The 14,325-nt window shown below is 42.9% G+C and overlaps 1 protein-coding gene across 1 annotated transcript; it reads left to right on the top strand.

Moving 5' to 3' along the window:
- The first annotated feature begins 29 nt into the window (after window positions 1-29).
- Window positions 30-14,316, top strand: TMEM233 (transmembrane protein 233). Its single transcript, XM_027661507.1, has 3 exons — window positions 30-232; window positions 6,189-6,323; window positions 12,477-14,316. Exons 1-3 carry the CDS (start codon window positions 44-46, stop codon window positions 12,486-12,488), a joined length of 336 nt encoding a protein of 111 aa, XP_027517308.1. The 5' UTR covers window positions 30-43; the 3' UTR covers window positions 12,489-14,316.
- The last annotated feature ends 9 nt before the right edge of the window (window positions 14,317-14,325 follow it).

Raw genomic sequence — 14,325 nt, forward strand, 5'->3', positions numbered from 1 at the left:
TTTCCGCGCCGCCCGCCCGCCCGCAGCTCCGCACCGCAGCCCCATGTCCGCGCTCCCCGCCGGCCCCGACATCAAGCGGGCACTGGAGAACAGCCCCGAGACCAACATCGAGGATGAGCTGCCCGACGGGCCGCCGCAGCCGCGGCCCAAGAACTACCTGCTCCTCAGCATCCTCTCCTGCTTCTGTCCCGCCTATCCCGTCAACATCGTCGCCTTCGTCTTCGCCGTCATGGTGAGTAGAGCCCCGATGGGGGTCCAAGCCGGCTTGGCGGGGTGCCCCGCGCTGCCTTGGCCACGGCGTTCCCGGCCGGGAGGGCTGGAGGAGCCGTCCGGGAAAGGGGCATCCAGCCGCCTTTGAACCGCTTGTCCCTGGAGCCTGTGCACAGTGGGGTGAGGCAGCGAGTCTGGGAGCATCAGCAGGCACAGCCAGGGGATCCACCCGAGCTGTCCCACCAGCAGATGGAAAACGTGGAGTGAAAGGCAGTTTCAAACAAGTTTTTACTCTCAGGCTATGTAAGAGAAGCAGGTTTATCCCAGTTAATGGGATTTGTTACATCAAATAAGTTGCACGCTGGATTGGACACAGTGTCTGTGTGTGAAAGTGGCAACTGGGGAACAGAAATCAGATTTGGTTTCTGCTTCAGCTAATCAAATATGATAGGAGCACATTTTTTTTCCAGGAAAAAAAGGTTCTTTTATACTGTTTACTAGAATATTATAACTATAAAGATTGTTGGTTGTCGGCAAAAGCCCTTATAAATTGAGTATCAAATACACTGAGAGAACAGCCTTACTCCTACAACCTGCAATTGATATGCATATTCCTTAATAATCCAGCAATCCCATTAACTTCAGAAGGATTGTTGGAACAGAATCTCCTCTCAGTGAAAAGTTGCAGAGTCAGATCCAGAGTTTTCTAGTCATGTACACGATCAGTGTTATCAGTAATACTGCAATGTATTTCTGTTGCTTAGGAGCTGAAAAAGGTTTAAAACATGTTGTATGTTTTCATCCTTTTCTCTGACAGGCTGAAAAGGTAAGTACAAATAGAGTTGTTTCTTTTTGCAATTAAGTGTAAGAATAGTTAACTATGTCTAAAATACCCTAAAGCACGCTCTTTTAAAACTAGTAAGATTGATCAGAAATCACATTGCTTAGGCTTGAAAATGACTTAAAGGAGTTATTCCAAAGCCATCTTCCCAACTCTTTTTGTGCAGTTAACTATTAGCTGCCTTTTTTTTCCCTTCTGTGTTTGTTTTCTTTGTTGTTACCTTAAATATACAATGTGATCTTTTCCTTGATTTGGGAAGACTTGGTTCTGCTGGTACCCAGCATCCTTTCTGTCCATGGGCACTGAGGGTGCTATATAAAGTAATGAGAGCTGATGATCTGGGGCTGCGAGCGTCTGTTCACTGTGACAGTGCCTTCACCAAGGCACTGGGGCTGCACAGAAGTTATCTGTCAAGGACAGAATTTGGCCTCTAAAGATTTTTGCACCCCATATGGAGAAATCTCCACCCACGGCCTAGTTGAAGTTCACGCAGGCTTTTGGAGTCAGGCATCAGTAACTGTCACAGGGGATATGTAGAAGCCAGGGTGGGAAGAGCACTTCCTGAATGCTAAACAGTCTATGCGGGTCTCAGCTGCCCACTCCCTTAGAGGGGGAAACAAAAACCAGACCAGTGACCTCCACTGTCTGTGAAACCCTTCTGTTTCAACAGCATTGTGTTTCAACAGCACCTATAACCTGTCCTTTTCCCTAAAAATAACCCATCCAGCTTCTTTTCTACAGCCTGACCCCTCTGCCTTTCAGAGCTGCAACCTGTAACTGTTCCATTATCCTCAGCTGAAGGTTCTGCATTTTAGCCTATGGTAGTTTTATTTCTATTTCTGCTGGGATCTACATCCTCCCTCTCTTTTTCAGATAGAGTTGCTAAGGGTTAATACTGAGATACAAGAGCAGGTTATTTTCTTTTCTTACAGAAGATACCTTATAGTCTGCAGAGCTTGCCTGAGATCTTGTGTCAAAGGCCCATAGAACCAGAGTTCTCTACAAATTTCCACTTCCTAGAATGGGCCTGAAGGGAAAGTCCTGTTGGCTTATAGAGGGGCATGGCTCAGCACCCTGTGTACCTGTGTCATGTCCTCCTTAACTGCTCTAAATTCAGACAATGTTTTCACTCTAAAAGTAGAGTCTAGGCTCTAACACACCCCAAAATAAATGACAGATTTGTCTTCAGTCTCTTCTGCTGCCCCATTTACAACTCCAGCACTGGTTTCCTCACTTCTTTCTCACCTTTGGAGGCACAAACCTTACCGTTACAGATCTTACCTCCTTGACTATATTTTTAGAATAAACCTTCGCAAGTTCTCCCTATTGCGATAACAACCTTTTCTTGTTCCTTACCTACCTGTTTCTCATGGCAGGGGTCAGAGGACAGCTGGTAGAATGGTCCCTTAGTGGCATCAGTAACACACTGTATTGGCATTACAAGAACAACCCCCTCAAACGAGTCACTGATCACTGGGAGGTGTGAGAATTGCTCGGCATGTTTAGCAAATGGAGTTCTGTTTTCCTCAGGGATCTGGCCAGGACTCCTGGCTGTAGGATCGCTGTTCTCAGTGCTCCTCTGTGGTTCCAGCCAGATGCCATCCATTCTGCTTCTTGTTGTTTCCAGCAGCTGTATTTGCATTGCTGTACCACTGGTTGGCTCGCTCTACCCCAGAGGTGCCTCACTCAGACTTACCCTGTTCTTACATAGGAGAAAGGCATTAGGGGCAGTAGTGCGGGGCAGGTACCAAGTCAGGAGCTTATGTGATAGAAGAGACTTCTCTGGTGGCTAGGCAGGGTGTCCCTGAGCTCTTTGGCTCCTTATCTGCAGCGGTGTCTTGTCCCCTATGGTGAACCCAAGGAGCGCTCGGCTGGCAGTGAACTGCCAATTGTGTCTGTGAGCTGGCTCGTGTGGACTGGCTGTATCTGACTCATGGGATCAGAGCTAGAGGGAGACTGTGGGACAACTCTGAGAAATGAATTGGATATTTCCAATACCAGCACTGAGGTCTGGCAGTTGAACACGTTTTGTTGGATTTTCTCAGTATGCCTCGTTCAGTTGTCTTTATTTCAAAGGTCTGTATGTCAGACTAGCCATCTAATTCCATAGGGCCTTGGATTTGTAACAGCTTCTAAACAGTCTCTCAAAAGCTATTTCTCACTGATTTTTGCTCCTAACTGCCTCTTTATGTTGACACATTTTTGTTTAATCAGTTACATGCTTCAAACAACATATGTGGTCAAGCTGTGACAATCATGGCTCATCTGCCTCTGATAGTAACAAGTTCTTTTTCTGCATTTGTTGCTGTTGGATTCAGATGCTTTGTCTGTACATGAGTTTCCTTAAGCAGAGACAATGAACAAGGGGGTGGTAGAAGTCATGGGACAGCAAAGTATGGAACTTAGTTTCTGAGGGAGTCACCTCTTCTAATTGGGATCCTAATGAGCCACATACAGTGTGTTGGCTTTAGTCAGGTCAGTGACTAGCAGAGTGACCAATGTGCCTGTAGTTAGTAAGTTTATTTCCAAAGTTTATTTGGGAATAAATACTTTTTTTTGAAGTACCTTGTAGGTACCTGGACATCTAACACTGTATGGGACAGCCTGTACCTACTTCAGGAATATTAAAGAACAGAGCTCAGCACCTGTTTTTAGGCATTTTTGCATGGCCTTTATCTTTGAAAACTGGCAAGTTTTTCCTCTGCAACAGCCTGCAGAACCAACTCCCCTTTCATGTGTCCTGCTCAGCACCTGCCTGTTTTGTTTGCCAAAAAGCAGAGATCAAGCCTGGTTCTGAATTGCTCCCCAAGTCCCCCCTCTTCTTTCTCTTTCCCTGGAAGCTTTCTTACAGTGAGGAGTCACACTGAGTCAGCACGTCTCGCTCTTCCTTAGGACTGAACTAGAGAGTGTCTCGTTTCCAGGCACAGCCAAATAAGGTTCACACAGCCTGGCTTACAGAGCTTAGAAAATGTTGATCAGAGAACCTCAGTCTGATCTGCCCAGACTTGTAAGAGATGTAGAGGAGGGTTTCTGAAGTAATTCAGTGTTCTTTCTGGGTTTGCCATGATCAGTGCTCTGGGAATGTGGAACAGAAAACATATGTAAAAAGGGATTAGAAGTTTATAGCTAACTCATCAAATTTCTGTTCACATGAAGTTAAGTTACTTTATTGTTGAACTGAGAATATATTTTATAAATAGATGTGTGTGAACCTGGTGAAGTCACTGAGATTACTCAAGTAAATTAACAGCTGCAGAACTGTGACTTTAATTTAGTTTATGACTTCATAGGGAGCGAGGTAGCAGAAACCTGAGAAATCAGATGGTATTAGGTTGAAAAGGGCTGAAATTTGTTTCAAAAGTGGGACAGACCACGTCTCATACAGATGCTGTATTCTCAATATATATAGATATATATATATTTCCCTTGGAAATAAACAGATGTACTATTTAAGGCTTAAACAGTTAATGTTATCTATGTCTAATGTGTAAAACTGGAAGCTTGACCAGGAACCCTTTGAAGCAGATGGAAGTAAATGAAGTTCAAAAAGCTTTGTGTCAGACCCCAGCCACTCCCCCAAACCTCTTATTTGTTCATGAATGCCGTATAAGTTATTTCATTTAATTTAAACCTTTTCATAAGGAAACTTTTGTCTCCTTCCTGTCCCTCCCAAATCCTATTCTGTATTGTTAATGCTGTTTTCCTCCTCTTCATCGTGGGTTTGTATTAAAACACCATTATTTATTAAAGTTTGCATAGTGAATTATTTATGCAGTACCTGCAGAAATCACATGGACATTTTCCAGACTTCCTAAATACATTAGTAAAATGGCACAGAACTGCAAGCTGGTGCTGTCACATCTTGCTTACAACTCTGTCTCAGTTTTGAGACCTCATGTGTGGGGGACTGAGTTTAGGCTTTTTGCAGGACCACACTGTAAGATGCCATGCAAAGGGAGTGCTTTGATAAGTGTGGAGGACAAAGGCCAGGGTGTCAGTGATGCTTCTCTGTGTTTCCCCCTGTAGCCACAGTCACATCTATGGTTGCTGGCAGAGGCAGGAGGAGGTCAGCCTGCTCCAGACCAAGCCAAGCCATGTTTCTCCTCGTACTCCTTTTAATGACCTTCCCAACTGTACTTTAAGAAAACCTAAGAAAGCTCTTCTCCTGTAGACAGGACTGCTGGAAACAGCAGAGTAGTTTAGGGGAGAAGACTGTGCCAGCCCCCCCTTTGTAACAGGAGGCTGCACTGGCAGAGTATCAGAAGTGACACTGTCCTATTTGACTCTGTGCTTGTTCCCCTCTATCATTTCCATCACTTCCCTTTTCCCCCATCCCATCCTTTCCATCTGCTAGTCAGCCTCAACAAAATTTGACAGCAGAGCAGAGGAATTAGTGATATTCTTTAGGGACATAAAATAGAGAAATGTTTAGGCATGTAGGCTTCCAGGAAGAGAAGAAATGTATCAGTGCTCTCTTTAAGGACAGGAGTGCATCAGCATCTCAACCTTTCTTAGACACCAGAGAATAAGTACCTGCACTTATCCTTGAGATGCAATTCTAGGAATACAGGCTTCATTGCTTTGGGACTGTCTTGGCAGGGCTGATCTTACTGCAGTGCTAACACCAAGAAAGCATCTAAGCCCATTAGCTTTGTGTGCTCACTAATCGACAGAACACACAGATAATGTCCCTAATTATTTTTCTGCTTGGGAGAAATGGCTCTACAGCAATGCTTGGTATCCTCTGATGAACTTCATCCCTTTCCTGCTCTCCACAGTCTCAGATCTTTACTCGAATTAACTGTCATTCTGTCTTTGCTACAAAAGCTGATTTATAACTGAAGCCCACTCATTATAACACTTGGTGATACCTTGTGCAGTCATTTTCTAAACACAATCTGAATTCTTCAGTCCACAGAACAGTTCATTTGATCAGCTCCTCGTATTTCTCCTTGCACACTTCCCATTTCTGGGATACCTCCTGGAATACATATATGATACTAAAGAACATGTTATGACTAATCTGATTCCCTGAGGAAGGATGCTGAGACAGTGCAAAAGAGCACTCTGATAAAGAACTCTGGATTGTTCTGGTTTTTTACAATAAGTTGTAAAATTCTCTGTTTCTCTTCTCCAGGCTTTAAACAGTTATAATCAAGGAGACATAGAAGGATCAAAAAGACTGGGTCGCAATGCCCTCTGGGTTGCTGTTGCATCGATTATCATTGGCCTTGTCATCATCGGCGTCTACTGCGTAGTTCATTTCACAACGGTAAGGAAACACTATGAGCACTTCCCTGTGCATGGGCTCCAGAATGACAGACTAAACATTGTCAGAACTATCTATTTTTATCTCTTTATGTTTTCCCAAAGAACAATTTTTACCTATTTTACCATTTAGAAAATTCTGTTGTCTGTAGTTAAACACAAATGAGCAGTGGATTTTCTAGAAACTCTTGCAACTCCAATAGGTTTTTCCAATTTTGGCCAGTTGCTTTTTGGTCTTTCTGCTCCTCATTTTCACCATCTGCGAGACCAGCTGCACAGAGATCCTTAGCTTTCAGGTAATAGAGTCCCCAGGTGCTAATTTTCAGTCTCACAATCTGGCCAATTTATCTTTCAACTTTGTAAGGAGAACACGACAGTCAATTGCTCTTTTACTGTTTGACAGTAAAACAGGTGACCAACTATATCAAAAGTGACCACAAATGTAATTTTGACTTGGCTCTCTGTGGGGTAAGACCATTCCTTCTCCTTGCTGTGTTGTCCTGCCTTGCTACACCTGCAGCAAAAGTGACAAAGCTCAATGAGTGAATCTCTGTAACACAAGGGTTACCCAGATGGATTATAAGCTTACTTGAAAAAGAGGACAAATGTAATGAGGCTATTGGTACCATTTCTTAAAATTATGCAACAAATTTTCTCCATAGTACTGTGCAGTTCCCATTAAAATAACCAATTTAAATGAGTTTCTTATTGGCTGTTTTGGCTGGAGAGCCTTTCAGTGCACTATACAAACTTGTACATAAACTATAAACAGAGATCACCTCATGGACCACTGAAATGCAGACATCTCTGAGGAGTAGCTGATTAAACATGTACAGCATTTTCAGACAAAATTTGAAGTGCACCATGTTGAACTACAGGAAAGTTAGTGGAGATGGAGTCCAGTTCTGTAGGATATTATTAGATGGTGCCACAGAATCTGAAGCTTCATTAATTTCCTATGCATTTTGCAAGCATGAGTCTCTCTGTTTCAGCTTGTGTTCAGTTTGTTCAGCCCTCACAGATTTAAAACCAAGTCACTTCAGGCAGGGGGTGCCAAGTTTTGTAATTGACAGCAGCAGGAAATTCCTCTGAGCGCCTTTACCACCTTACTCATCATTTCTCAGGCAAGGAGAGCAGCTCAATATTTTTTTCAAAGTAGGAGGAGAGAAGGGCAGCACGGGGAGGTGCCTGGGAACCCTCAGCACACTGCTGGGATATTAATTTCTGTATATAGTTTCTGTAGAGGTCTCTTGGCCTTGAGTTTTGTGAGGGCTCAGGGTTTACTGGGTTCAACCCTGTTCTCTGGCTTTCCAGTGTCTTTACTGCTCCCCTTCTCCCTCTCACTTGTCACTCTCTGAAAGCCTTTGCTTCTAAGGAAGTATTTGATGGCAATAACAATCTTTTGACATGAAAATAAGTTAACAGGAGGACCCAACTGATCTTTCCACTCTCCATGCTTACCTGAGTCCCCTTTTTCACCTTACTTTTGTACATTTATATTTTATACTTATTTTGGTGTGCCACTGGTGTGAATGTATTGCACACTCCATGCAGTTATGTCACATCCATTTATACCTTGTTCATGATTATTTGCTAACAGCCACTTTCCCTCTGCTGAAGTGAAGTGATTGTAAATTAATTCTATGCCTACTTTAATATATGCTTCAGCACAAAATAGCCTTAATACAGTAATACAACAGATTTATTTGATTACCATTAAGCAGAGATTTAATGTTTCCATGACTACACGTGCATTTTTTACCTGAAAGTTAATTCTGACTTCGGTGATATTTATGAAAATCTTGACCTTCCAGGATGCATTACTGTGTGTTTTATCCACATGAAATTCATCAGCTACCACAGTACTCAGTTGCTCCTGCTGACATTCCTTGTGGCTCCTTTTCGTCTTCAAAGGATAACAAGTCTCACTGCAAATTACCCTTGGGAGAACCCCTTGGTATTCTCCTGCCATATTCTTAGGTATCTTGCCTTAGAGCTTGTTGTTTACCATCCTACCATCCCATTTCTAATCTGTGTTAGTACTTTATCTGTTCTCCCAGAAGTGCTACAGCTTCTCACAGGGGGTGTCACTCGAGTTCATAAACTCTTCATAAATTCATACATTTAAGTAGCTAATTCTGATTTATCCACGGCCCTGCTGCCAGTATCAAAGATACCAGGTGTAATGAGAACTTGAGTTCTTCCACAGCATCCCAGGTCAGAGCTTCTGGAAGGCAACAAAACTGAGGCATCCAAGTCAGGTTGGCAGGAGGGAATCTCTACTACTTGTTACACAACTTTTCCTCTTGGTACAGGAACTTGGGTCAGGCTCAGCTGGCTCTGAAGTCTCCTTCAAAACAACTCCACATGCCTTAGCCAGGAGAAAAACATCAAGTCAGGGGTGTCAAGGGTAGGAATAGTGGGAGCTGCAGAGAAAGGATGTGCAAGAAATTCCTACTTTGAACAAGCAGCGACATTATACCCCAAATAACACCCCTAAATGTACCCAGTAACACTGGTAGACTTGAGAAGAGGAAGACCCTTTAACTTTTCAGAAAATCCCTGCCTCCAAGCATCCCTGAGTGCCTTCTCTGGCTTATTCAGTCCCAGAGTAACAGTAGCACAGGAATAACAGCAGTCAACACCTACGTCTGTATGGAAGAAACAGCCTTGACTTTTCATGTTGAAGCTTTACTTGGTGCTAAGTCAACTCAGGGCTTCTCCTGCTGCCTTGGAGAGCCTCGTTTGTCTTGAACATTGGCATGTTATCTTTAGCAAACATATATTAAGATATATAGTGATACCTATATATACAATATCCTGGAACAGGGCCCACCCAACATTTGGGAACCATCTGCCTTCTGCAGTCATGACCCTGAATGTAGGGAAGGGGAAGCCATCATTTGCATCACTAGAATTAACAGCTCAGCAATAAAACTTGTCTTGATCAGTGTAAACAGTGTTCCTCATTATGCTGAGGAATCTCTGAGTGCAGAGCTGTGGTGTGTGCCAAATCAGGGCTGTCCCTCATTCCACACTAGGCCAAATTTATTCTCACTCCATTCTTCATACACTTTCACCCCCTCCAGTCAGCTTCTCCTGCGCTCCTGCCTTGCCAGTCCTGAATGCTGAATTACATTTCCACTGCTTGTTCAGATGTAACTGAAGCCAGTATTTGTGTCACCAGTGAGTCTGGCCCTGCATATGTGCCTTAGGCATGTTGTCCATCAAGAGCTGCAGTGAGAAAAGGGACATATTTGCCTTCCATAAGGAGGCATCACTGTGAAGTGAAACAGTGCAGAGCTGTGTGCCATAGCCTGGCTGGCCTTGGTCTGCTGCAACATGCCTGGATAGAGAGGGAATGGCAAGATAGCTGATGACAGGTGACATCCTGAGTCCTGCCTCTAATTCTGATGTCCTTGTCTTAAGAAAGATGTGGTACACACACATACACAAAAGAAAGAAAGAAAAAAAAGAGAGAGAAAGGCAGTTCCTTTGGGTGTTTGTGACATGTCACTGTCAGAGGTGGGATGCTGCAAAGGTGGCTGCTTGCTCCAACCCACTGCTGCTGTTCTTATGATCCTTCATGAAGCCTGTTAGTAACCTTTCCACTGACTTGGTGCTCTTGGAGTCAGCCTTCCTATCTCTGAGTATTTTGTTCAGCAAAAGGTAATAATTTGTCAGTCAATGAGGACTCTCAAGTCATTCACAGTCTGTTTTCAGAGTAGCCTTGAAATTTTTGAAGCAGATTCAAAACTCTGTTTTGTTTTGGTTTTGGATGACACGGGACACAAAGTGCCTTTGGATTTCATTTGAGTTCCACTGGCAGGGTTTAGGGAAACAAAATCCTGGACTGGATCCTCCTTTATGTAAGTGAAGGAGACTCCAGGGATCCCAAACTCTTTTCTTAACTGGATCTCAACAGTCACGTTCTACTTCATGTTACCATGGGAATTATGGATTCTTATCCCATTCCCAGGTTTGCTGCATAACCTGTGAGTAGTCTGGAATAATATTCAGCTTCTCACAGGAGATTTTTAGACTCACATTTAGCCTGTCTCTAGTGTCTGAGTGACACTTTACAATGCTGTTCAGGGCAGAACTAGAGTTCACATGAGTTTTGCCACCCAGTTGACCCACAAGGCTTGTTACATAAAGCCTAAGTCTTCTGTGCCCCTCTTTAGTGACTCTCTGCAAGTGGGAGTGAGTCAAGTAGAAATGTGAAGAATGAGTGAGAGGTTTTAGAGTGGAGTAAAGAATCAAGCTTTTCTGTAGAGCTCTGACTGACACAGAGACGGTTTTGATCCAAGAAAGAGCAGCCAAAGCAGGGATGGAATGCAAGAAACTCTTGCCAGTGGGCCAGCGTGGGAGACTTTTCTAACTCACATCAAGTGTTTACTGTATTTGTTTATCTTGAACCCAGGGCCACAGGCGTGGTAGAGCCATCCTCTGGTAATAACTTACGTGAGAAGGGTACTCATGTTTGAGTTCAGAATTTTATGAAAACCATTGTGATATTTTAATGCTTTCGTAGAGAAGCCTGAACTTCTGACACCTTCTTTAATCTCACTCAATCTAGAACTTGACCTCAGAAATACCACTTGTCAGCATGGCTTTGAAGGAAGACAGAGACAGCCAGGCTGTGTGGAAAGCACCAGCTTGTATTGCTTCATAACCAGAAGGGTCTTAAATCAAGCATAGGTGCAGTAATGCAGCATTGGTAATGCTGGGCAGAAGGAAAAAGAACAAGGATTTAGACTGGGCACCAGCAACAGATGTATACATATACATACAGCGTAATGCAGTTTTCTTACTAAGTTATAAATACTCCTTCAGGAGGAAAAGGCATGCAACATTATTTTTAATGTCTCTGCTGTCCCCTTCCTGAGGCTCTCAGAAGCCTTTGCAACCAGTCACTGACTGCCTGTCAGAATAAACTAAAGGCCAGTATGAGGACAGGAATTACACAGCCAGCCTCCAGATCCTTACATTACAATCCTGTCCTCTGTACCTTACCATAAAAAAACTCAAACTCTAGTCAAGGAATACAACTTGCCTTGTGCTGCAGGGATGGTCCTGCCAGTAACTGATAGAGCTTGAAGTCTGAAATCAGGGCATTCCTGTTCTTTTACCCACATTAATTCTTGGTCTCCATCCAGCCAGTGACCTTATGCTGCTGCTTTTCTCTTGGTAAGGGCTCTCACTGATTATCTCTTTATCCCTACCTCATTTTACTGGATTTGTAAAAGTGTAAGAGCCTAAAGTCCTCTATCTGTCTATCAAAGAGTTCAGTCAGCTTGGAGGCTGAGCAGTGGCAGGCACGTGCAGATGCACAGGGGCACTGTGACCACACCAGCCTCCTTTCCTTAGCAAACCACATTAGAAATCCTGGTCCAGCTGTTTCCTCTGCACACGCAGGAAATGTCCCCACAGTGGCTTCTGCACATTGGAGTCTTGAGTAGCATCCAGGAGACAATCAGCAAAGGAGTTAATGCTGTCTGCAGGATATATTTATTGTGTAGAGCCTCACGTCCCAGACCCCTCTTTAAGGAACTGCTAAGCATGGCTGGTTGATGGAGGAGATATCTCAGAGTCCAGCAGAGAGCCCACAATACAGGGACAAGCCAGTGAGGTCAGTACATCCCTGGGTAATATCTGAGACCTTCCCTCTACTCAAAAATGTAGGGAACCTCTCAGCTCCTTCCTCTCCTAAAGGAGATGCACAAGAGAGGTTACCCAGTTTAAAATGTCTGTCACGTATTGATGTTGTATTTACCAAGTTCTCTATTACTGGCAGTGTTGTTCTTGCCTGACTCTTTTATGTATCACTCCAAGAAGCACAGATGCTGTTCACCTCATGAAACTTTCAAGTAAGAGCTCATTTCCTGGCAATGAAAGGTCCTAACTTGCATTGATTCAGGTAACCCAGTTTAAAAATTCAGTTCAGATTGACAGATGACCAATACCATTAGAAACTCAGCTCTTTGATTCAAACCTGTATTGAACCACTAATCTAGAGGGATGTTTGTTAAGAGAACAAGTACCACTAATGTGGCATAATGTATCCATTAGGTCTGTAGAATTAATAATTTAAACTCACAGGGCAAACCCTCTGTCTTTTCCTCCTCTAAACATACTTATTTCTGTGTCCTTGCAGAATGCTATCTGAAGACCAGGACTTCACTTGGAGGATATGAACATGTAAACCTCGGGAGGGGGAAAAAGAAGAGATGGAAACCATTCCAGACTGTTAGCTTTGACCCTACAAGTCTGCAGAGGCATGTTGCTGGTGAATGAACTGATAGTCCAGTTAGTTAATCAGCATGGCGTGACCAGGTTTTCAAAATCATTTATTTATAAGAAATCTCAGTATAAAGCAGCATTTTCTCTTTCACCCTAATGTATAATGAGATCTTGCCCCAAAAATAATCCCTTTTCTTTCTCATTTCCCTGGAATGTATGCTGGATCCATGATGTTCCCTGGCTGACCCCAGCCAGCCAAAGCCAACACATCTAGACTGTTTATAGTGCACAATGTAAGATCTGATGCACAGCCCACTGAAGTAGAAGAACTCCTGTTACCTCTGGTGGGTTTTGGATCAGGCCATGAAGGATTTTTTTATTACTTTAAAATAGTCTCAACACAATTGTAACCATGGGTTAGTGACTTTATCCTGCTACGTGATTTTATAATGCCGTGGGTGTACTCTGACTCAGCAGCTGCTTTCTTCTGTCATGCTCAGCTTTTAGATCTTTATCTTGGATTTTTAACCACCTGGGACCGATTCCAATCACTTGATTATTAAGAGAGACTCTTCTTCCATAGCATCCGTATTTTTCTTAATGATTTATTTTTGTTTTGTTGTCTTTCATTGTTGCTCTCCCTTGACTTAGCTCCAGTCCTGCATTAAAGTTGCACTGATCATATTTTCCTCTTTAAACTACATGTATGTAAAAAGTTCCTATTTTTTTTATCTGACAAAAGATCTTCTTTTAAAATAGATGTTCTTCTTCATCCCTTTGTTGTTGTTCCTCTAGCAAGTCACACAGTTTCATTGTGTTCTACTTTGTTCATGTCTTTTTTGTTTAGCTCATCCTTTCATCTTGCTACAAGTACTCTATATATCACTGCAGTTAGAGATGGACAGACTTTTGCACCCTTCCCTACTTACAGTCACTCTTCCTGATCCCAAGATACCACTCAGTGAACAGCCTTAGGTTCCATCCAGAACTGGTGGCCTCTAAATTACTGCAGTTTCTTGATACATTATGAAAATTAAGCATGGGACAGCTGGTTTTATTAGCTGAAAACTGTTTCATAGAATACATTTGTTTTGTCACACAAATATTCCATGTTAGAAGGAGTAAGTTCTGGTGAGCATTATGACGTGGCTACATCTTCGGTGGCTGCTGCTCTGTTTTCTTTATTATTATACCTTCAAGCAAGTTGTGCCAACTTACACTCCCTGTCCTTGCACTAACATCAATCTGGAGTGACTAACCAGAAACATGGAGAGTTCTGCAGCTGCAGGTGAGAGAAGAATCATCTGACAGGAGTACAACTACCTATTAAAAAAAAAAAAATCCCCCAGAAACCTTTACTTGTTAAAGTGTATGCCTGGAAGTAGCATGTATTTTCTGTGCCTTGATATTTTACTTTCAATGTGCTTTTTTGCTTTTCTTCCTGCCAAATTCTGTTTTTCATTGAAGTCAGTGAAGCATCTTCTATCCTGAATTACTGCACTATAAAACTTCAGGAGCACTGGTGAAGTCAGTTGATTTATTCAGCATTTAACTGATCGAATTTGTCCACGTGGGAATCTTGCCACTGATTTTGATGATCCCAAGAACTGGCTATTCTGTGAACTCCTCTTTGGTTCTTGAATACTATTTCAATGGTCTGATATGTCTTGTGGGACTTTTAGAAGCTTGCGTTATTATCAGATATGATAGAAATGTCATTGACAAGTGGAATAAAATTACTTTTAATTCATGTCCATTCTGGT

This window comes from Corapipo altera, unplaced genomic scaffold (assembly GCF_003945725.1).
Source record: "Corapipo altera isolate COAL_440 unplaced genomic scaffold, ASM394572v1 150, whole genome shotgun sequence".
NCBI lineage: Eukaryota > Metazoa > Chordata > Aves > Passeriformes > Pipridae > Corapipo > Corapipo altera.